The 22,742-nt window shown below is 57.7% G+C and overlaps 4 protein-coding genes across 4 annotated transcripts; all 4 read left to right on the top strand.

The window, feature by feature from the left end:
• The first annotated feature begins 3,011 nt into the window (after nt 1–3,011).
• LOC130264087 (membrane primary amine oxidase-like) lies at nt 3,012–6,516 on the top strand. Its single transcript, XM_056512076.1, has one exon. It carries the CDS (start codon nt 3,718–3,720, stop codon nt 5,377–5,379), a length of 1,662 nt encoding a protein of 553 aa, XP_056368051.1. The 5' UTR covers nt 3,012–3,717; the 3' UTR covers nt 5,380–6,516.
• Nucleotides 6,517–7,365: 849 nt separating this feature from the next.
• Nucleotides 7,366–12,641, top strand: LOC130264080 (membrane primary amine oxidase-like). The gene is made up of 4 exons (XM_056512063.1): nt 7,366–9,231; nt 10,186–10,471; nt 10,687–10,816; nt 11,295–12,641. Exons 1-4 carry the CDS (start codon nt 7,662–7,664, stop codon nt 11,577–11,579), a joined length of 2,271 nt encoding a protein of 756 aa, XP_056368038.1. The 5' UTR covers nt 7,366–7,661; the 3' UTR covers nt 11,580–12,641.
• Nucleotides 12,642–12,732: 91 nt separating this feature from the next.
• Nucleotides 12,733–16,239, top strand: AOC3 (amine oxidase copper containing 3). The gene is made up of 4 exons (XM_056512062.1): nt 12,733–14,482; nt 14,563–14,848; nt 15,517–15,646; nt 15,782–16,239. The coding sequence occupies exons 1-4, from the start codon at nt 12,913–12,915 to the stop codon at nt 16,082–16,084; spliced, it is 2,289 nt and encodes a 762-aa protein (XP_056368037.1). The 5' UTR covers nt 12,733–12,912; the 3' UTR covers nt 16,085–16,239.
• Nucleotides 16,240–18,467: 2,228 nt separating this feature from the next.
• G6PC1 (glucose-6-phosphatase catalytic subunit 1) lies at nt 18,468–22,335 on the top strand. Its single transcript, XM_056512072.1, has 5 exons — nt 18,468–19,792; nt 20,278–20,387; nt 20,713–20,821; nt 21,050–21,165; nt 21,262–22,335. The coding sequence occupies exons 1-5, from the start codon at nt 19,563–19,565 to the stop codon at nt 21,774–21,776; spliced, it is 1,080 nt and encodes a 359-aa protein (XP_056368047.1). The 5' UTR covers nt 18,468–19,562; the 3' UTR covers nt 21,777–22,335.
• The last annotated feature ends 407 nt before the right edge of the window (nt 22,336–22,742 follow it).

Genomic DNA, 22,742 nt, shown 5'->3' with positions numbered 1-22,742 from the left:
AGTACAAAAAACCCTGGTATCAGACAAGGCCTCCATGGCACAGGCTCTGCAGTGGGGCAGGGGCAGTGCAGAAAGCTGCTATCCTTATCCAGCAGCCCTGGGGTGTGTACTGTGGCTGGTTTGTCATGGGGATGTCAGTCCAGATTAGGGTTTCTCTTTCTTTCCAAGCCCCCAACATGCAGAGAACCAGGAGTGTTCCCACACTCTATTTTTGGATCTCTCTCAGCCCAGCTGCAGGGCTGAGTTGTGATTTGTGGGGCAGGAAGGTCTGTGGAGTTTTCTTAAACTACTGCTGTGCTGCTTGGAAAGGGCCCTTCTGTAATTGCAGCCTGTACCGTGGCTTTGAAGAGCTAGAGATGCAAACCCAAGAGATGAAGTCAAACCTGAATGATCTGCTCTTTGTGTACTTGAAGGAGAGGTCCACACGAGCTTTGTCACAGCTGTGGAGGTTCTGCCTCAGTCTCACCTTGGCTGTGCCAGTGTGGCAGCATTGTTGTCCAGTTCCTGGGAGGCAGCAGGTATGTCCTGGTTGTGCTCCAAACCTGGACCAGCACAGCAGTGCTTCTGCTCTGTGCTCCAAACCTGATCCAGCACAGCAGTGCTTCTGCCCTGTGCTCCAAACCTGATCCAGCACAGCAGTGCTTCTGCTCTGTGCTCCAAACCTGATCCAGCACAGCAGTGCTTCTGCTCTGTGCTCCAGACCTGGACCAGGATAGCAGTGCTTCTGCCCTGTGCTCCAAACCTGATCCAGCACAGCAGTGCTTCTGCTCTGTGCTCCAAATCTGGACCAGGATAGCAGTGCTTCTGCTCTGTGCTCCAGACCTGGACCAGGATAGCAGTGCTTCTGCTCTGTGCTCCAAACCTGATCCAGCACAGCAGTGCTTCTGCCCTGTGCTCCAAACCTGATCCAGCACAGCAGTGCTTCTGCTCTGTGCTCCAAACCTGATCCAGCACAGCAGTGCTTCTGCCCTGTGCTCCAAACCTGATCCAGCACAGCAGTGCTTCTGCTCTGTGCTCCAAACCTGATCCAACACAGCAGTGCTTCTGCTCTGTGCTCCAGACCTGGACCAGCACAGCAGTGCTTCTGCTCTGTGCTCCAGACCTGATCCAGCACAGCAGTGCTTCTGCCCTGTGCTCCAGACCTGGACCAGGATAGCAGTGCTTCTGCTCTGTGCTCCAAACCTGATTCAGCACAGCAGTGCTTCTGCCCTGTGCTCCAAACCTGATCCAGCACAGCAGTGCTTCTGCTCTGTGCTCCAAACCTGATCCAGCACAGCAGTGCTTCTTCCCTGTGCTCCAAACCTGGACCAGCACAGCAGTGCTTCTGCCCTGTGCTCCAAACCTGATCCAGCACAGCAGTGCTTCTGCTCTGTGCTCCAAATCTGGACCAGGATAGCAGTGCTTCTGCTCTGTGCTCCAGACCTGGACCAGGATAGCAGTGCTTCTGCTCTGTGCTCCAAACCTGATCCAGCACAGCAGTGCTTCTGCCCTGTGCTCCAAACCTGATCCAGCACAGCAGTGCTTCTGCTCTGTGCTCCAAACCTGATCCAGCACAGCAGTGCTTCTGCCCTGTGCTCCAAACCTGATCCAGCACAGCAGTGCTTCTGCTCTGTGCTCCAAACCTGATCCAACACAGCAGTGCTTCTGCTCTGTGCTCCAGACCTGATCCAGCACAGCAGTGCTTCTGCCCTGTGCTCCAGACCTGGACCAGGATAGCAGTGCTTCTGCTCTGTGCTCCAAACCTGATTCAGCACAGCAGTGCTTCTGCCCTGTGCTCCAAACCTGATCCAGCACAGCAGTGCTTCTTCCCTGTGCTCCAAACCTGGACCAGCACAGCAGTGCTTCTGCCCTGTGCTCCAAACCTGATCCAGCACAGCAGTGCTTCTGCCCTGTGCTCCAAACCTGATCCAGCACAGCAGTGCTTCTGCCCTGTGCTCCAGACCTGGACCAGGATAGCACTGCTTCTGCTCTGTGCTCCAGACCTGGACCAGGATAGCAGTGCTTCTGCTCTGTGCTCCAAGTGAAATGAGCACCATGTTCCAGGCAGAAACCAAAAGGGAATTTTTCTTCCAAGCCTAACCCCAAGTAATCCTTAAAGCCTCACTGACTTCATGGATTGAAAGACTGACTTGGAAATCAGTGCTGCTTTGCCTTGTTTGGGGTTACTCAGAGGCTTTTGATTCTGCTGCTGTGAGCCAATGAGAGCAGGTACCTCTGCCACCTGTGGCTGCTGTGTCCCATGCAGCCACAGCTCTGTTCTTTCCCATCCTGTCCCTGTCCATTGCTGTGTCTGTGCTGCAGTGAGCCCTTTGCTGGCACTGTGACTACATGAAGCGAGTGCCATGGCTGTGAGGCTCTCCTGGCGTGGTGGCTGGCGAGGCAGAGCCCTGTGTGCTGGCACAGAGAGGATGAGTGTGTGCCTGGCCTCACAGCTGCAGCCTGCCCTGAAGAAGGCTCAAGCTGCCAGTGGTGGTGAGGATAATGGAGTGTGTCCCACAGCAACGTGGCTTCTGCCTCCCTCTGGTGTGTGAGCACAGCCGGGGGACCACAGAGGGGCTGAGCCCCAGGCAGGATCTGCCACAGAGGAAGAACCAGGGGCTGGTGGGTGCTGCCTCCCCTCAGGAAACTGACTCAAGGAGGGTGAGGTGAGGCTGGCAGCAGGAGTGGAAATATTGGGTTGAATCTCCAGCCCTGGTTCTCTTGGATGCCTTGTCCTACTCAGCACCAGCTCCAGGACTGTAGCCAGGGTGGTGCGTCCTGTCTACCCCGAGCATCTGCTGCGTGGCAGGATGGAGCACCACGTCCTTCTGGCTGCCCTGCTCTGCCAGTGCCTGTGAGCAGCACTGTGAGGCCAGCAGGGACTGTCCTTGGGCTGGCAGAGGGCAGCTGTGGTGCCCAGCCTGGGCACTGTGGCTTGGCAGCTGCTGCCATGTGCAGGTTCAGGGTTGTTCTGTCCTCGAGGGTACTTCTTGGAAGCTGCACCTCAGTTTATCTGAGTATTGGAGGCAGAGACAAAGGCAGGATGATCCTGTGGCAGTGCAATGCTGGGGATTAATTGGCTCAGAGCTGTTCTGAGATGTAAACTAAGAGTTGGTTGTTCACAGCGCTTTGGGGCCTGATTCTCATCCTGAACTACATCTCCACCCTGCCAAATTTTTTCTGCCGCTACACAGAAGGATGTGTTTTCAGCAAAGGCTTCCATGTAGAAGACTGAAAAAAATTAAATAAGAAGTAACTCCAAGCTTGGAATGGTGCTGCCAGGGGGAATGTTTACAAGGAAGCAGCCTGACAAACAAGGAAAATCGGTGAGTTGTAAAGAGGTGAAATTGTACAGTGTGGCAACAATTCCCAGCTTGTCAGAGCCTCACAGTGGTCACAGCCACCTCAGGCTGACTGCAGGATCTCCGTTTTTACAGGCAGCCTCAGGAAGCCAGGCTGGACTGAAAAAGTAACGGAATTATGTGGAACTTGTCTGAGTCACTGACCCTACATCTCCACAAGTTCTTTCAGGGCACTGCCGTGAAGGAGGACAGAAGGAGGCTGCAGCTGAGAGATCTGCCCTTTCTGGTCACCAAGGGTTTCAGATCTCCTCCCCTAGCCTCTCCCAGTCTTTTGTACTTTCTGTGTTAATCCATCCAGTGCAGCATACACTGACAGAGGCAGGAGCTGGAAAGCCTGCTCTGAAAGCCTCTGAATGCAGCTGGACCAGCCGCAGGCATGAATTTGAAAACCGTGCTCATCCTTCTTGGTCTGGCGTTAGCCACGATATTCGCTTTGGTCTGCGTGCTGCTGACCAGGGAAAGGAGCCCCAGAAGCTGCCAACAGCTGCCCCCAGAGCAGGAGGAGGTGGAGGATGGCCAGAGCCTGGTGTTTGCTGACCTGACCCCCGAGGAGATGTCCCAGGTGGTGCGGTACCTGCAGGGACACCTCGGGGTGCCGCTGGTGGACGCCTCGCGTGCCAAACCCTCGGACAACTGCATCGCCTCCGTGGATCTGCAGGTGCCCGCCAAGGCAGAGGTGCTGCGGTTCCTGGACGCAGGGGGGGCTCGTCCCCCCCGAGAGGCGCTGGCTGTGCTGTACTTTGGGAAGCAGGCAGAGCCCAACATCAGCGAGTTCGTGGTGGGGCCGCTGCCGACGCCCGCGTACCACCGGGACGTGACGGAGCGCAGGTACGGGGGGAAGCTGCCGTACCACCGCAGGCCTACGCTGGCTGTTGAATACAAGCAGCTGGGAGAGTTTCTAAAGAGCCAAGTGTTCCCCTCAGCTCCAGCTTTCATGCAACAAGTAATGGAGTATGATGGAGCCAATCTTGCAGCCGTCACAGCTGCTCCCCGTGGATTCCAGTCTGGAGATCGGGTCACCTGGTTCGTGCTGTTCCAGAACGTGAGCGGGTTCTTTGTGCACCCGGTGGGGCTGGAGGTGCTGGTGGATCACAGCAGCCTGGACATCTCGCAGTGGGCTGTGAGCAGGGTCTTCTACAACGGGCAGTACTACAGGGACATGGCCCAGCTGGAGAGCGCCTACGTGCAGGGCAGGGTCAGCGTGGAGAAGGTGCGGAAGGCGCCGCGGGACGGGGACTTCTCGTCCATGAAGCCCCGAGCGGCTGCGGCCGCGCCGTTCCCGGTGCAGTTTGAGCCGCAGGGTCCCCGCTACAGCGTCAGGAACAACCAGGTGCTGTTCCAGGGCTGGAGCTTTGCCTTTGGCGTGAGCGTGAGCACAGGCCTGCGGCTGTTTGACATCCGGCACAGGGGGCAGAGGGTTGCCTACGAGCTCAGCGTGCAGGAGGCGCTGTCAGTGTACGGCTCCAACTGCCCGGGAGGGATGTCCACGCGCTACATGGACGGCAGCTTTGGCCTGGGCCGCTACAGCTCCCCGCTGGTGCCGGGGCTGGACTGCCCCTCCCTGGCCACCTACGTGGACACCCACTCTCTGTCTGACAGCCTGAGGCCCAGCAGGAGGAAGGCTTCCCTCTGCATCTTTGAGCAGAACCTGGGCTCCCCTCTGCGGCGCCACTACTCCAACTTGCAGTCGCTCTACTACGGGGGGCTGGTGAACTCCGCTCTGGTCATTCGCTCCATCGCCACTGTGGGCAACTATGACTATGTGTGGGACTTCATCTTCTACCAGAACGGGGCCATTGAGGGCAAGGTGCAGGCCACGGGGTACCCGAGCTCGTCCTTTCTTCACGGGGATGGCCTGAGATACGGCAATAGGCTCTGGGAGCACACCCTGGGTACCATACACACCCATTTTGTCAACTATAAGGTGGACCTGGACGTGGGAGGTAGGTCTGAGTTTTCTTTTAATGCCTGCCATTGTTCTGATAAACCCCAGGGCTTTGAAGTTTGCCTCCTTGTCCATACAGTCTCTAATAACTGACACCAGAACTCTGCTTCTTTATTCTCCCAACCTCTTCTTTCATTGCGAAGTTCTTTTTCAGTATATAAAACAGTCTGTCAAGGTCATTGAGTGGAAAGCAGTGGGAATTTCTGGGAGCCCTGTGTTCAGCTCAGGGAAAGTATGAAAGGTAGCAGCTGAAAAATGTTTGTGTTTCCTTGAGGCCTCACGTCTGGCACGGTGTGTGTTGCCACAGGCACAGGCGGGCAGACAGGGAGTTGGCCCCGTCTGAGCACAGACAGTGTGAGCCTGATTTCCCAGCGCCTGGTGCTGGTCCTGGCACTGCTCCTCCCTTGGGAAAATCCTCTTAGTCTCTCCCTGCCCCATGTAAAGCAGGGCAGCTGTCCTGGTGCTCCGTGGGGCTGATTTTCTGCAGCTCTCTCCCCTTCTTCTCTTGAGGAAACTCGTGAGCGCTGGATCTGAAGCTGTGAATCCACTCCAGCAACCCAGCAAGTTTCCCTGCCCCCATGTGCAGTCACAGTCTGGCAGTGGATGTGTGCACAGGGTTATTGGGGCCCAGGAGCAGCCCCTTGCTGGCAGTGAAGTGCTGGCAGCCACCCTGGAAGTGCAGAGATGCTCAGCCTCAGGGGCACCTTTGGGTCCCCCAGAAGGAGATTGCAGCACCTGCAGTTTGGGGACAGTGGGGACACACACGGTGCCCATTATTGAAAACCACTTCTGTAAAATGCAGAAGGAAAATGTTTTACATCTGCACAGCACCCAAGAGGTCGCTGGTGGGCAGTGGCTACATGTGAAGCAGCCCAAAGGAAACACAGCCCAGGGAACCCGGCTGTCTCCTGGATTGTGGAAAGTAATCCAAGAGTTGTGTTGGTCAAGCTGCAGCTAAACCCAGAACAAGCATTTGGTCCCAGCACTTGTCCTCCTGTGATGCAGGGGTTTGTGTGGCCTTGAAAGGTGCTGCTGCTGTTATGGTCAAAATCAGGGTTGATACCAGTTCCTTCCTGTAAGCAAGGATTGAGAATGTGCTAAAATGCAATTCCTGTGTGGGGGCAAGGTTGTTTTCTGTGACTTCAATGCTGTCAGTGCCCCTCTCTGTTTATAGAGCCTGAGCCCTGGCTGCTGTAAAATGCTCTTGAGTAGAGTTGTGTAAATCTCAGCCTGGTTCCCTGTGGTGAGAGGGCAGCTGTGGTCCAGGCAGAAGGGCTCAGGGCCATGCAGGGAGCTGGAACAGTTCCCACAGGAGCCCCCATTCCAGTGCTGGGGGCACAGCTGTGTCACAGCTAAAGTGGGACACTGCCCACGCAGGTCCTTGGTCCTGACCTGAGGCTGGTGTGGGGTTTGCAGGGAAAAAGGACAGTTATTGCCTCGTTGGAAGTGAGAAGGAAAATCTAATTCCTAAATTAACACAAGTGCAGATGGGGTGAATTGCTCCAGTGCTGTGGTGGTTCTGGCCCCTCCTGCCTCTGCCTCAGACTCTCCCCAGCAGGAGGGTGTTTGGTGGGCCCTGGTCTCCAAAATTCCATCCTTGCTGTTGGTGTGTGTCACTGCCTTGTGTGGGCTGGGAGCCTTGCAGGAGCTGGTGGCCATGCAGAAGCAGCTGCCTCGCCCCATTTCTGTCCAGGGCAGCTCTTGTGCAAAGATCACCTCTGCTGGAACGGGACAGGAATGGTTCAGCAAGTGCTGCCTTTTCTCACCAGGGAGCTGCCTCTGGTCTGCCCACAGGCAGAGCCAGGCTGGAGCTGCCAGATCCCTTCCTTCAGGGCTGGGAGGGACTTGGAGGCAACAAAGAATGGTGACAGGAAGAACTGGCATGCAGAGATGCTGGGAGCCAGCAGGTCTTGGGCAGTGCCAGCACAGCCTGGCCCCTCAGGGGAGAGGGGCTGGCCCAGGGCCACTGGGTGCAGAGGGACCAGGCTGGCTGAGCCTTCCCCTGTGGCATCACCACAGTCCCAGAGGAGACAGAGATGGAGCATCCTGGGAGACACTGAAACAAAGGCCCCTAGGACAGATGAGACTGAGGCTTTTTATGGTGTCACCCTGAAGCAGAGAAACCCATCAGTAGTTTGGTGAGTGAGCCAGGCACTGGCTCCTTTGGCGCATCTGGGGTGGGGAGGAAACAAGCCAAACTGGCTGGGACTGTGATCTCCCCTGAGAGCCCCACGGGTGCTGCAGGTTCCCTCCCCACTGGAGAAGCGTTGCCATTACGCCCACAGTGCAAATGAATAAAGAGCCCGGTCTGCAGGTGAGGGACGTGCTCTGGATTCTTCAGCCACACTGACTGTGCTGTCCCTGCACTCGCAGGGATGAACCCCAAACTTCCCTACGTTCTCCTGGTCGGGGCTGCAGTGATAATCTTCATTCTGTCATGCATGCTGCTGAGCAGGGGTGGGCGATCGCCCAGCTGTGAATCCCAGCCCAGAGCTGTGGAGAAGACGGGATCCATGAGCCAGAGCCTGGTGTTTGCTGACCTGACCCCCGAGGAGATGTCCCAGGTGGTGCGGTACCTGCAGGGACACCTCGGGGTGCCGCTGGTGGACGCCTCGCGTGCCAAACCCTCGGACAACTGCATCGCCTCCGTGGATCTGCAGGTGCCCGCCAAGGCAGAGGTGCTGCGGTTCCTGGACGCAGGGGGGGCTCGTCCCCCCCGAGAGGCTCTGGCTGTGCTGTACTTTGGGAAGCAGGCAGAGCCCAACATCAGCGAGTTCGTGGTGGGGCCGCTGCCGACGCCCGCGTACCACCGGGACGTGACGGAGCGCAGGTACGGGGGGAAGCTGCCGTACCACCGCAGGCCCACGCTGGGCAGTGAGTACCAGCAGCTGGGAAAGTTCCTGGAGACAAAGGCATTTGCTGCAGCACCGACCTTCATGAAAGAAGTCCTTGAATATGACAGAACCAATGTGGCATTTCAGGCCACAGTCCCTCACGGATTCCAGTCTGGGGATCGGGTCACCTGGTTCGTGCTGTTCCAGAACGTGAGCGGGTTCTTTGTGCACCCGGTGGGGCTGGAGGTGCTGGTGGATCACAGCAGCCTGGACATCTCGCAGTGGGCTGTGAGCAGGGTCTTCTACAACGGGCAGTACTACAGGGACATGGCCCAGCTGGAGAGCGCCTACGTGCAGGGCAGGGTCAGCGTGGAGAAGGTGAGGAAGGCGCCGCGGGACGGGGACTTCTCGTCCATGAAGCCCCGAGCGGCTGCGGCCGCGCCGTTCCCGGTGCAGTTTGAGCCGCAGGGTCCCCGCTACAGCGTCAGGAACAACCAGGTGCTGTTCCAGGGCTGGAGCTTTGCCTTTGGCGTGAGCGTGAGCACAGGCCTGCGGCTGTTTGACATCCGGCACAGGGGGCAGAGGGTTGCCTACGAGCTCAGCGTGCAGGAGGCGCTGTCAGTGTACGGCTCCAACTGCCCGGGAGGGATGTCCACGCGCTACATGGACGGCAGCTTTGGCCTGGGCCGCTACAGCTCCCCGCTGGTGCCGGGGCTGGACTGCCCCTCCCTGGCCACCTACGTGGACACCCACTCTCTGTCTGACAGCCTGAGGCCCAGCAGGAGGAAGGCTTCCCTCTGCATCTTTGAGCAGAACCTGGGCTCCCCTCTGCGGCGCCACTACTCCAACTTGCAGTCGCTCTACTATGGGGGGCTGGTGAACTCCGCTCTGGTCATTCGCTCCATCGCCACCGTGGGCAACTATGACTATGTGTGGGACTTCATCTTCTACCAGAACGGGGCCATTGAGGGCAAGGTGCAGGCCACGGGGTACCCGAGCTCGTCCTTTCTTCACGGGGATGGCCTGAGATACGGCAATAGGCTCTGGGAGCACACCCTGGGTACCATACACACCCATTTTGTCAACTATAAGGTGGACCTGGATGTGGGAGGTAGGTCTGGCTCCACTGTCTCCTTTTTAATTGGCACTCTCAAAATACTTTTAACTCAAAAAACTAATTTTTTTTGGTGGTTAAACAGGTTTTCTTTTCCACTTGTGTGGTAAGGTGGTGTGCTTGCAGTGGGGGGGTGGCAAAACTGCAAGGGCAGGGAGAAGGCAGATGAAATCAGACTGTCACTGTTAATACTGCCAGGGGAGTTGTGGGCTTAGTTTCGTTCTTGTGAGAAAAAGAAAGGAAATGAGCTCAGCTCTGCATGGATCTTCATCTGTGAGGCTCAAACCTTCACAGATGGCCAGAGATTCTGCTCTGAAATTGCCTTTATGAAAGCTGTGAACTCACATCTTAAAGGAGCAGAACACCGAGGGGCTTCATGGTGGGACAGGCAGGAGGTGCTGAGCAATAACCCCTCTGCCAGGCCTGCACAGGCACTGCCCATCAAATGCTCTCAGCAGCCTTTTGCCACCTCGTCCCCAGATGGATTTGCTCCAGTGCTGCTCCTGTTGCTCGGAACCTTGGGCCCACGTCTCTTCTTTGGGCAGGGCCTGAGAACAGCACAGCACTGCTCTTGTCTGTGATGTGCAAATGTGTGCAGCACCTGGGGCTGCTCCAGGTGCCTTCACTGTTCTATTCATAGTCTCTAGACTATGCTTGCACAGGAAGCAAACCTGTTCTGCCCTGGGGTGAGGCTCATCCCTTTTCCCCTCTCGTCTCTCACAGTGGCTGCTGCAGGGTGGTGTTGCCTGGCTCAGACAAGTGTCCAGCCATAGATGAGCACATGGGATATTTTCACAGCTTGTGGAGCTGCAGAGCAGCAGCTGCTCCTGGAAGGACTGGTGCTCAGAGCCCAGGGAGCAGGGAGGGAGAACAGGGACAGCAGGCACTGTGATGTCCTTGGGACAGGGGACTGTGCGGATTCTCCTCAATCACTTTGCTTTGGCTTTGCAGGGGTGAAAAACTCCCTGGTGGCCCATGACATGGCATTTGAGATGACACGGGCTCCCTGGAGCCCAGAGCAGCAGATAGAGCGGCCACGGCTCACCAAGAAAGTCCTGGACACGGAAGACCAGGCTGCTTTCCGCCTGCAGTCCAAGATGCCCAGATACATCTACTTCGCAGCCAACAGCAAAAACAAGTGGGGCCACCAGCGAGGCTACAGGATCCAGATCACCAGTTTTGCAGGGGACCACGTCCCTGAAGCCAGCTCCATGGAGAGGGCCATCAGCTGGGCAAGGTCAGGCTGTTGTGGCTGGCGTGGCAGGTTCTCAGAGACCCCCTCAGCCCTGCCAGCTGGGAAGGCATTGCTGGATGGCCCCTGATGGGAGGCACAGGGAAACACTCTTCTGGGCTTGCTCCATCCCAGCAGGCCTGTGCTCTGCAGGCTTTCAGGAGCTGATTTAGCTCTGCCCTGCCTCGGGGGGCTGCTCCCCTCTCTTTTCTTGTCCTCAGGTACCAGCTGGCTGTCACCCGGAGGAAGGAGGAGGAGCCCACCAGCACCAGCATCTACAACCAGAACGACCCCTGGACACCCACTGTCACCTTTGCTGACTTCATCAACAACGAGACCATCACCAACGAGGTAAGCTGGGGTCCCTGGGCTGGAGTGCAACACCCAGCCCCAGGCTCAACAGGAGCCTCAAGGAGCAGAGAGACTCTAGCACTGCCCCTGGGGCAGTGGGCCCAGCTGTGAGAGCAACAGGAAAGAAGAAAGTGGGTTTGAACATCCCCTTCTCTGGGTGCTGCTTGGTACTTTGGTCAGAGAACATAGAGAGTGGGTGCAGAGCAGAAACTTGTTTTTCCCTGTGGAGAAATGCTGGCAAAATCTCTGTGAGGCCATGGAGATCAAGGCATGGACCCTTCCACTGGGTATCTGCAGCCATGGCTGTGGCAGGTCTTAGGGGAAGGGAGGAATCCTTTCCCAGGGGAGGGGAGCTGGCTGGTGCCCATCAGGGTCTCCCTCCTTCTCTTCTGTCACTCCCCACTGCCCCACGTGTGTTTTGGTCACTGCTGCTGCAGCTTCTGAAGTAACCCTGGGCTTGTGGCTCTTTCCTGCCTAGGACCTGGTTGCCTGGATAACTGCTGGCTTCCTTCACATTCCACACTCTGAGGACATTCCCAACACTGTGACCGTGGGAAACTCGGTTGGTTTTCTCCTGAGACCCTACAACTACTACGACCTGGACCCCTCTATCTACTCCCACGATGGTGTGTTTTTCACCAGCGAGCAGGACTTTACAGCATGTGAAATCAACCCTCTTGCCTGCTTGCCCAAAACCGCCTCTTGTTTGCCAAACTTCCCCCCTTTCACCTATGATGGTTTTCGAAATATGAGCAGGCTTTAATGCTGCAGGATGGTGTCAGAGACACCAGGCTGACTGTTCTGTCTCTGATATTCAGCTTTTTAGTGAAGTTGTCTCAATTTTCAGTTGTCCAGTGACTTCACATTTTATTGTTGCTTTTGAAATAGAGCTCTTGAAAAGGGAAGCATGACTTTCCTATCATGATGTGAGATGGAAGTCTATGTTATCTGTTAATTCCTGAATTTGAGTCTGTCGCCAGGGGAAAGTGAAGAGAAAATGCTGTTCCTCTGGTGTAGAAGCAAGTGCTGTGTAGTGCATATCTCAGGTTAAAAAAAAATGAAAATGGTGCTGGTCCAATGCTCTCAAGTGTCTCGTTCTTACAACTTACAGCAGGGTCTCCTGGGGGTGATGTTGGTCTCTGCTGTGTTTCCTGTGCCCACAAACCAGCAGTGTGGCTCTGGGTGCTCAGCAGGGCACAGGGATGTCCAGCTGGAGGGAAGGAGGGACAAGCTGGGGCAACCCCAGGGCTCAGGGCCATGGACTGAGGTGGGCACTGGCACCAAGCCCTGTGGCTGTTGTGGGGAGGCTGGGTCATGGCCAGAACTGTGTGGGTTGTGGCTCTCAGGCCCTCAGTGCTGGGCACAAGGGAGGGATCCGGATGGGACCTTGCAGGAAGGGTCTTGTGGCTGCTGGAGATGCAGCAGGGCCAGTGCCTGTTTGCCAGGATGCTGGTTGGGCTCTGGTGCCCCTGCTCCCCTCCTCCCAGCCCCATCTGTGCTAGGATGTAACTCAGGATCAGTGGGCACCTCTGCAAGCTGACAAACTGCTGTCCCCTCCCTCTTGGCTGCAGGACTGTGGGGATGCTGGCAGCAGCAGTCAGTGCTGATGGTGATGGCAGGGCTGTGTCAGGATGGGGCAATGGTGTTGTGGTTAGCACTGCTCTGCACAGGGAAGGTTTATCCCTACAGCCACTGCTGCCTGCCCTGCATCTGCAGGGTTAAGAGAAGCAGGAGAAGGGAGATGTGCTTACTTCCCCTAAATTACTGGATCCATCCTCTCCAAGCTCTTGCAGTGTAGGATCTGGGATCAGAGGGGAAGGACAGATGTACAAACATTGAGCTTACTTTAAATTATGACCCTCTAGGGAAGCAGAGCAAAGTTGCCTTTTATGGTTGCCAGCAAATCCTGGCAATGTGTGAGAACGTCCCCTTGCACCCTCCCTGCGAGTTCCTCCGGGCTGTTCCCTGCTGGAAACACAGGGGAGGAAAATAAACCCGAGCCAACCCAGCCCCTTGTTCTAGTGAGTCGCTGGGAGGTTTCCACAGCTGGAAACGGGTCCTGCCAGACTGCAGGAGCACTCAGTGCCTCAGCAGGGATGAGCCTGAAAACCGTGCTCATCCTCCTTGGTCTGGCGTTAGCCACGATATTCGCTTTGGTCTGCGTGCTGCTGACCAGGGAAAGGAGCCCCAGAAGCTGCCAACAGCTGCCCCCAGAGCAGGAGGAGGTGGAGGATGGCCAGAGCCTGGTGTTTGCTGACCTGACCCCCGAGGAGATGTCCCAGGTGGTGCGGTACCTGCAGGGACACCTCGGGGTGCCGCTGGTGGACGCCTCGCGTGCCAAACCCTCGGACAACTGCATCGCCTCCGTGGATCTGCAGGTGCCCGCCAAGGCAGAGGTGCTGCGGTTCCTGGACGCAGGGGGGGCTCGTCCCCCCCGAGAGGCGCTGGCTGTGCTGTACTTTGGGAAGCAGGCAGAGCCCAACATCAGCGAGTTCGTGGTGGGGCCGCTGCCGACGCCCGCGTACCACCGGGACGTGACGGAGCGCAGGTACGGGGGGAAGCTGCCGTACCACCGCAGACCTGTCACTGGCAGGGAGTACTTGGACATCAACGCCCTGGTTCACAGGGAGCTCACAAAGGCGCCGCGCTTCCTCACCGCCTGCTGCGAGTCTGACGGCACCGACCTGGCCATCCTCACCACAGCCCCACGCGGATTCAAGTCCGGCGACCGCATGACCTGGTTTGTGCTGTTCCACAATCTGGCTGGCACTGGCTACTTCGTGTCTCCAGTGGGGCTGGAGGTGCTGGTGGACCATGGGGACCTCGACATCTCCCGCTGGCAGCTGCTCCAAGTCTTCTACAATGGCCGGTACTTTGCCAGCACAGAGGATCTGGAGCAGGAGTTTGTGGTTGGTGCGCTGGAGGTTGTCAGGCTCAAGCAGCCCCGGGCTGACTCCGTGCTGGGCTCAATGAGGCCCCGGCGCCCGCCTGGCTCCCCGGGCCCGGTGCAGTTTGAGCCGCAGGGTCCCCGCTACAGCGTCAGGAACAACCGCGTCACCTTCCAGGGCTGGAGCATCGCCTTCGGCATGAGCCCCAACACCGGCCCGCGCCTCTTCGACATCCGCTTCCGTGGGGAGAGGATTGTCTACGAGCTGAGTCTGCAGGAAGCCTTGGCCCTGTACGGCTCCAACTGCCCTGGGGGCATGTCCACCCGCTACCTGGACGGCAGCTTCGGCATCGGCAGGTTTGCCTACGAGCTGGTGCGGGGCCTGGACTGCCCCTACACAGCCACCTACGTGGACAGGCACTACCTGGTAGAGACAGATACTCCCAAAACCAACCAAAACTCACTCTGCATTTTTGAGCACGACTCCTCCCTCCCCCTGAGGCGCCACTTCTCCGACTCGCAGTCCTTTTACTACGGCGGGCTGCGGAAAAACACGCTGGTCATCCGCACCATCTCCACGCTCATTAACTATGACTACATCTGGGACTTCATGTTCCACGGCAGCGGGGCTGTGGAGGTGCGGGTGCACGCCACTGGCTACATCAGCTCCTCCTTCTTGCATGGCCGAGGCACTGACTATGGCAACAGGGTTGGGCCCCACACGCTGGGCACGATGCACCTCCACCACATCCACTACAAGGTGGACCTGGATGTTGACGGTAGGTCTGGCCACCTTTGTGCATGGCTGTGGTTTACCTGGGGTGCAGAGCTTTAGAGGGTTTTCTCTTCTGCTTCACAGGGCAGCTGAACTCCCTGGAGAGCCAGGATATGGAGTACGAGTTTGTCAAAGACCCCTGGAGCAGGCAGAACACCATTGAGCGGCCGTACCTCCGCAGGGAAAGGCTGGAGAGGGAGGATGAGGCAGCATTCCCAGTCAATGCCCCCATGCCCCGCTACCTCTCCTTTGTCAGCCCCCATCTCAACAGGTGGGAGCACCCACGCAGCTACAGGATCCAGATCATCAGCTTTGCTGGGAAGCACCTGCCCACCAACAGCTCCATGGAGCGCTCCATCAGCTGGGGCAGGTGGGTGCCAGGGTATCAGGGGCTGGTGGCTGCTCCTGCTCCTGGTGGAGGGAGGCTGTCACCCCTGCACCAGGCTGCAGGGAGGGGTTAAACAGCAAACATGTGTAGCTTTTGGCTCTGAAATTTCCTTGAGATGTTGCTCAATAACATCTGCTCATGGTAGCTCACAGGCAGGAATCTGACCCCATGTCAGATTAATTTAGAGCAACCTCATGTGTTTTTTCCCTTTGAAGGGAAGTAGGCTGCAGAAATTCCTAAGGGAAGTACTGCCATTGCCAGGTTGTAATGTCTTCCCATGAGAACAGAATGCCTTTTGGAAAATCTTGGGATAAGCACAGACCAGTCTCACTGCCAGGGTGAACTGATGGAGCTCATGCTGGGGGAGAAGTAGCTGTGGCTTAAGGGACTGCATTGGGCACTGAGTGGCAGCATTTGCACCTGGATCCATTCATGTTTCCCATGCTGGAAAAGCCACAGGCAGGAAAGGATCCCCTGCAAAGCTCAAAGATGCTGGGGCTGCTGCCCATTCCTGCCCTGCCAGCCCTTTTCCTCCCTGCCCTAGGGCAGAGCAGGTGAACCCAGCCCCAGTTTGCCAGTTCATCCCAGCTGGGAATGCCATGGCTGCCCTGCCCTGGCATGAACAAGCCCCTCTGACCCTGTGCTGGCAGGTACCAGCTGGCTGTCACCCAGAGGAAGGAGGAGGAACCCACCAGCACCAGCATCTACAACCAGAACGACCCCTGGACACCCACTGTCACCTTTGCTGACTTCATCAACAACGAGACCATCATCAACAAGGTAAGCTGGGGTGTCTGGGATGGAGAGAAGCTGAACCCTGTGTGGGCCATCCTGGACAGGAGCTGCACCTGTCCCAGAGCCAGGCTGAGCAAAGCCCAGCTCTGTCAGACTGAGGCCTCGTTCTTCTTCTCCCAGGACTTGGTTGCCTGGATCACTGTGGGGTTCCTGCACGTCCCTCATGCTGAAGACATTCCCAATACAGTGACTGTGGGCAATGGTGTTGGCTTTTTCCTGAGGCCTTACAACTACTTCAGCGAGGACCCCTCTGTGGATTCATCTGACAGTGTTTACTTCAGCAGTGACCAGGATGCTGGGGCATGTGGGGCCAATCCCCTCGCCTGCCTGTCCTCTGCTGCCACCTGTGCCCCCCACCTGCCCCCCTTCCACTTTGGGGGCTTCCTCAACCTCAGCCTGGCAACGCCTCTTGGTGGGCTCTGAGGGGCCAGGGGGTGCTGCTGGCTCTTGGGTGGGGACTCAGGGGGTCTCTGTCCCACCTGGACCTGCCCTCCCCCTGCCCTGGGTGTCACGTGCTCAGGGTCAGGTTTTGGGAGAAGCAGCACTGCTAAAGGAGGACTCAAAATCTCTGAAAAATAGCCCCTGGGAGTGATTTTTTTATTTCATCCTGGGTGTCACCCAGTGTACTGTGGGGTGCCATCCCCTCCTCTGGGGTGGGACTTCCACCACCTTCCATCCTCGGTGCACACCAGTGACAGTGCTGGCCAAGGCTGCCCGCAGCACAAAGCTGCAGCTGCCCTTGGAGCTGTGTTCCACCTGAGGTTTTGCCCACAGTGGCAGGAGTGAGTGGTGTGGTGTTGCTGCCACAGGATTCCCAGAACATCCTCTGCAGCCATTGCAGCATGAGGCCACTGCTGCAGTGCCAGCTCTGCAGGGCAGATGGGGCACTGGGCTCACAGGAGCTGCTGGAGGAGCCCATGGCTGGGCACTCCCCAGGCTGGGCTGTGCCATGTCCCCCCTTCCCAATAAACAGGCACTCCAGTGCTTTTCCTGAACAAACCCATGGGTGCTGCTCTGTCTCCTGAGCTGGGGCAGAGCCCAGCCTGGCTGCTGCTGTGGGAGCTGATGCCCTGTCAGGGATGGCCCTGGCCCAGCCCTGGGGGGCCCAAGGGATGTGGGGCTGCCCCATGGCTGTGTGATTGTGCCTCCTGGGCCCCGATGCTGGCAGAGGCTCCTGCCAGGGAATACAGAGCAAACAAGGGAGTTAATGTTTAACACTTGTTCTGAGCTGTGTTAATCAGTTCTGGGCTTGGCTGCTGCCCAGTGTGCTCAGCCCCCCTGTGTGGGGAGCCTTGATTCTACACCCCCAGCCTCATGTGCAGCTCTGGGCTGCAGCATCCCACAGCCCACAGGGCCCATCCCCACTGAGCCAGGCTGGGATGGGGACACCAAGGAGCTTGGTGAGGCCAGTGGCACATGGCTGCAGATGCTAAGCACTCACCAGTGTCCCTGGGGCATGGTGGGTGTCCATCCCCTCTGACCCTTGCTGCAGTGGATGGGTCTGTCCAGAACACGCTGCAAGGAGCTTGAGCAGCCCTAATGGCTGAGGCATGTGCCCCTAAGCTCAGCTTGGTGGGAGAGGTGATGGGAGGAGAGGGCAGCTCAGGCCATGGCTCAGTGGGAGCTGCAGTGGCCCCTGGGTGCCCTGGGGTGACAGCAGGGGCTGTGCCAGGCCTGTGTGAGGGGCAGGATGTGTCCAGCTGGCTCCCTGCCTGGACTCTGCTCATGCACTGACGCAGTGACCACCCTGCACAGCCCAGCCTGGACCTTGCAGCTGTCAGGGAACGTTCTGGACCAAACTGGCACTGCACGTGGCACGTTACAGCACCACTGGTGCTGCCCTGGCCACAGCTGCATCCAGACCCTTGGGAATCACAGGCACACCAAGTCCCAGAGCCAGCTGCTGCCCCTGGAGTCACACAGCTCCTGGGCTTGGTGTGCACAGACCCAGAATCTGGACAGAAATTGGGTTTCCCCAGCCTGGCCCCACTCCCTTTCCCTTCCCTGGAAATCCAGCCAGTTTACAGTGCACATCCCCAGCGGTGCTGCACCCTGAGCTGGACCCTGAGCAATTGTCAGAGCAGCCAGGATGCAGAACCCTGCAGTGCCCAGGCAGCTCCTGCTGCTCTGCCCTGCCCCAGGTCCACACAGTGACTTTGGGGCCAGGGATTTGTCCACAGGGCAGGGCATGGAGCAGTGCTGGGACTGTGTGGTCCCTGGCACCTCTGGCACATCCTGACCTGTGCACCTGGCACTGCACAGGGGGTGCTGGGATGAGCCACTCTCTCCTCTGTGCTGGCAGGGAGGTGACTGCTTCCATTCTGCTTCCTGCCCTCTCCCCACTATGGCCCCTGTTTTCCTGCAGTGACTTTTTCCTAGGGGACTGGACTGTTAGTTCCCATCCCCCAACACCTTTTGCCCCATTTTCCGCTGTGAAATCTCCTGTGGAGGATTTATTGCTGATAGTTTCAAAATATTTTTGGAGTGGAAGCCAAGTCTGTTGCATTCCTTCACGCTGGCCAAAGCAACTCTCAGTTGAGGACCCTGGAATGAGCTATTGGGGAATTTGTTTTGCAAGAGTAATTCAGTTTCTGTGCAAACTTCTGTTTTGTTGGGATGTTTTGCAGGTCAGGAGCTCAGTCCAGGACCACCTTGCTTGGGTGCAGCAAGGCTGGATAGGACGTGCCTGAGTCTGTGGCTTTGATTTCTTTTCTCACAGGACATCCCTGCACATATCCCAGGGAGCAAGGCTTGCTGGTGTTTTGCCTGCCAGACCCTAAGGCTCCCTGGGCTGTGCATGGGCAGAGGGGCAGGATGGGGCCTGTAACTCCTGCTGTTTGTCAGCAGCACTCAGTACTGGACACAGCTCTCACAGAGGCAAACAACATAGAGCAGGGGTTCAAGGATCTTGAGGTGAATTTTCTCAGGAGGGAGATAAGTGATGCATTTCACTGCCTGTTGATCATTAATGCCCTGCTGCCTGCTCAGCTGTGGTGGGTGCTGGCTGGGCACCCTGTGCTGCTGCAGGGCTGTGTTCCATGCACTGGCAGCTGTGGATGATAAAACTGCAGAGCCAGCACTGCTACCAGGGACAGCAGAGTGCAGCTGGGGTGGAGGGGATACCCATGGGCACGGCAGGATGAGTTGTGTGTTTGGCTCTGATGGGGCAGGAGGGATTATCCCAGTGGAGTAATGCTGGGAGGAGAAGTGCTGTCTATTTGCAAAGGTCCTTTAGCCCCCCACTGGAGATCAGAAGAACATGGCTGGCACCAGGAGCATCCCAGGTCTGGTTATCTGGGACCGTGGGGACCTCCAGGAATGGCTTTGAAAGTTTCCTATTATGCAAAGTGCTGGTTAAATTAGCCTGGCTAAATTAACCTGGTTAAATTAACCTGGAGGGGGGTGGGTAGTCTGCCCTTAGCTCCATGCACCCGCTCCAGGCTCCTGGGCATCCTTGCCATGCACCAGTGGTGGTTCACAGGGGGATGGCAGAGAGACCAGAGCAATTGTCAGCCCAGGACATGGCAGCTCTGCAGGACTGTCACACACAGAGTGTGGGATAAAGGATAAGGGCTGTGGTTCAGTCAGAGCAGCTGAACTGTTGTACTGGATAGCTGGAGGAGCCAGGGCTGCAGGATCCCCTGGGCTGAGGGGATGGTGTGGGGCAGGGATGGTGCTGGGGCTGCAGCACCCGCACTCCACGTGCCCTGTTCTCCCCTTTTACGTAAGGTGTTCCAAACATGTTTGTTACACCCCCCTGGTGATGTACCTTTGGAAAGAGAGGTTTTAGGTCCAAAGATCAGTGCTGGGACAGTGACCTGCCTGCTGCAAACAAAACCCTGCAGGGTATAAAACCCCAGTGGCAGAGTGGAGCACGGGCAGCCAGAGGCACGCCAAGAGGATGGAGGGCAGCATGAACCTCCTGCACGACGCCGGCGTCCGGACGACACACTGGCTGCAGCAGCGCTTCCAGGGCTCCCAGGACTGGTTCCTCTTCATCTCTTATGCTGCTGATCTCAGGAATGCTTTTTATGTCCTCTTCCCCATCTGGTTCCACTTCAGTGAAGCAGTGGGCATCAGGCTGATCTGGGTGGCTGTGATCGGAGACTGGCTCAACCTCGTCTTCAAGTGGTGAGTGGCCCCAAGCCAACACTCCCACTGTGTGCTGGCACACCTGGATTAATGTGGGCCAGATGGGTGCCCTCAGCCCCAGGGCTGGAGGAGAACAGAGTTCAGCCCCAGCTGGGCAGTGACAATGGTCACTCCTTCCCAAGCCATGCAGCAACAGCTTCCCCCTTCCTAGAGCCAAGCAGAGAGATGGAGCCTCCTGCAAAGAGGTTCCCATCAGCCAGGGCTGTGCTGCTGAGTGGGGGGATCTTCACAGAGCCCCTCACCACAGGAGGTCATATTGACTTGCCTCCAGGAAGTTCTTCCTCTTCCCCTCAGGGCTGGGGATGGGGACATGAACAGGCGCTGCCAGCTGTCAGAACCAAGCCATCAGCTGGGTATTGTCTCTGTCAGGATGTCCTGGACCACTTGTGGGTGCTTTGCTTCTTCCATCTCCCATCTGCAGCTGTGCTCAAGACCTCCTCAGATCCCTTCTCTTTTCTTTTCAGGATCCTCTTTGGGGAGAGACCATACTGGTGGGTCCTTGACACAGACTATTATGGCAACAGCTCTGCACCAGAGATCCAGCAGTTCCCGCTCACCTGCGAGACTGGCCCTGGTAGGGTTCCTCAAGCCTTGGCAGGGGCTTGCAGCCAGGGGCAGGGGGTGCTTGTCCCTGCACACACAAGGAAGGGGGAACCGGCCTGGCCAGGGCTGTGGCTGGCAGCCTGCAGGCAGCACATGCTCCTGGACAGCTCTGGAGAGTGACCCTTTAGTGCTGTGCTTCTGGGGATGCTGGATGTGCCTGCAGGGGAAGGAGGCAGGGCAGCCCCTGCACAGAGCAGACCTTGACCCTGGTGAAGCTGTAGTGGTTCAGCACAAACCCTGCCTGTGCTCAGCTCTGGCCCATGCAGAGTCTGACCTGGGTCTCTCTTCTTGCCCAGGGAGCCCATCTGGCCATGCCATGGGTGCAGCAGGCGTGTACTACGTCATGGTGACAGCCCTCCTCTCTGCTGCTGGGGGAGAGAAGCGGTCAAGGACACTCAGATACTGGTAAGCTGTGTGCCAAAACCACATGTGCTAGGCAGAGGCAGCTCCAGCACTGACAGGCACAGCCAAGCCCATCAAGGCACAAGGCTGTGGACTGACACCTGGGCTGTGGCACCCCAGGTGGGGTCTGCATGGGGACAGGCAGCCAGGCATTGTTTGGAGTAGGTGATGGCAGTGCCATTTGCAGTGCAAGCTGGCCCTGGCACCGACATGGCCACCTGTCCCTCACAGGCTGCTGTGGACAGTGCTTTGGATTGGGTTCTGGGCAGTTCAGGTCTGTGTCTGCATGTCCCGAGTCTTCATTGCTGCTCACTTCCCCCACCAGGTGGTTGCAGGGGTTTTCTCAGGTGAGTGGATCAGACCCCCATCCCTTCCTGCAGCACCACTGTGCTGGACTGCAGTACCTGCAGCACTGACCAATGCCCCCACTCTGTTTCTGGCAGGGATGGCTGTGGCCAAGACCTTCCAGCATATCCGCTTCATCTACCGTGCCAGCTTCCTTCGGTACCTGGGCATCACCCTCTTCCTCTTCAGCTTCACCCTGGGTTTCTACCTGCTGCTGTGGACCTTCGGCGTGGACCTGCTCTGGACGCTGGAGAAGGCACAGAAGTGGTGCAGCCGCCCCGAGTGGGTCCACATTGACACCACTCCCTTTGCCAGCCTCCTCCGGAACCTGGGCATCCTCTTCGGGCTGGGGCTGGCCCTCAACTCCCACATGTACCAGGAGAGCTCCCGGCTGAAGCAGGGCCAGCAGCTGCTGCCCTTCCGCCTGGGCTGCATCGCTGCCTCCCTCCTCACCCTCCACGTCTTGGATGCCTTCAGGCCACCCTCCCACACGCAGCTGCTCTTCTACGCCCTCTCCTTCTGCAAGAGCGCGGCCGTGCCGCTGGCTGCCGTCGGCCTCATCCCCTACTGCCTCTCCCAGCTCCTGGGCTCACAGGACAAAAAGGCTGCCTAAGGCAGGCAGACACCCCAGCCCTGGGTGCACCTCAGCCACTGTTGGTTTCCCACTGAATCTGCACTGGGAGCAGACCATGGAGGCTGGGCTGGTGCTGCTGGGCGGCTCCTACAACACGGACCCACGGTGTCCGTCACGCTGCTCTGTGGCTGGCTGATGGCACACAGAGCCCTGCGTGCCCTGCACTCCCCTGCTGTCCCTCCTGCACCCACACCTGGGGGTCACCTGCCCAGGACCCAGCAGCAGCAGAGGGAGGTCCTGCACTCCCTTGCAGCTCGTGAGGACAGGGCACCTCCACACTGAAGGGCTGGGGACAGCACCACTGGGAGCAGGGCTCTCACCTCAGCGAGCCTGGGGGCTGCTGAAGAGGCAGCTCTGTGACAGGAACAGGCACTGTGACATGGAGATAAAGTGCCAGTGTGAGGGACCCCCAGCCCTGGGACGTTTGGTGTTCACCTCTGTGTGATGCAGTGTGGGGTGCACACACACCCATGTGTACAGGCATGACATGGGGTGGGGTTGTGCACAGGAGTATTTTATTAAAGATGAAGGTTGTTTAGCTGGTGAGTTTGAGTGTCCTACTGGCCAGCACCATGGGATGGGGGATCAGCTCTGGATGCAGGGCTGTGGCACAGCCTGCAGATGGTAGAGGAAGGAAGGACATTTCTCCTGGGTGCTGAAGGCCCTCAACACCTGCAAGACACCTTCAAGCCACTGAGAAGGGCACTGCCCAGTGCCCTAGGTCTTTACCAGTTGAACATTGCCAGTTGAACACTGCCAGTACATGGTGGCAATGAGCTGCTTTTTGTGCTCTTTGTCCAAAGTTTCTGGGTACACTTTGTGCCAGGAACAGGGAAAACTTGTTACCTCACTGCTTACAGAAGCAAGCTCAGCTTTGGGACCAACTGTCTCAGCCGGGGCTGTGCTGAGCCCCCAGGGTGCTGGGGACAGAACTGGCATTTGGCT

Source organism: Oenanthe melanoleuca, chromosome 27 (genome assembly GCF_029582105.1).
Source record: "Oenanthe melanoleuca isolate GR-GAL-2019-014 chromosome 27, OMel1.0, whole genome shotgun sequence".
Taxonomy (NCBI): Eukaryota; Metazoa; Chordata; class Aves; order Passeriformes; family Muscicapidae; genus Oenanthe; species Oenanthe melanoleuca.
The sequence above is the reverse complement of the archived record's forward strand: the minus strand, read 5'-3'. Positions and strand labels throughout refer to the sequence as shown.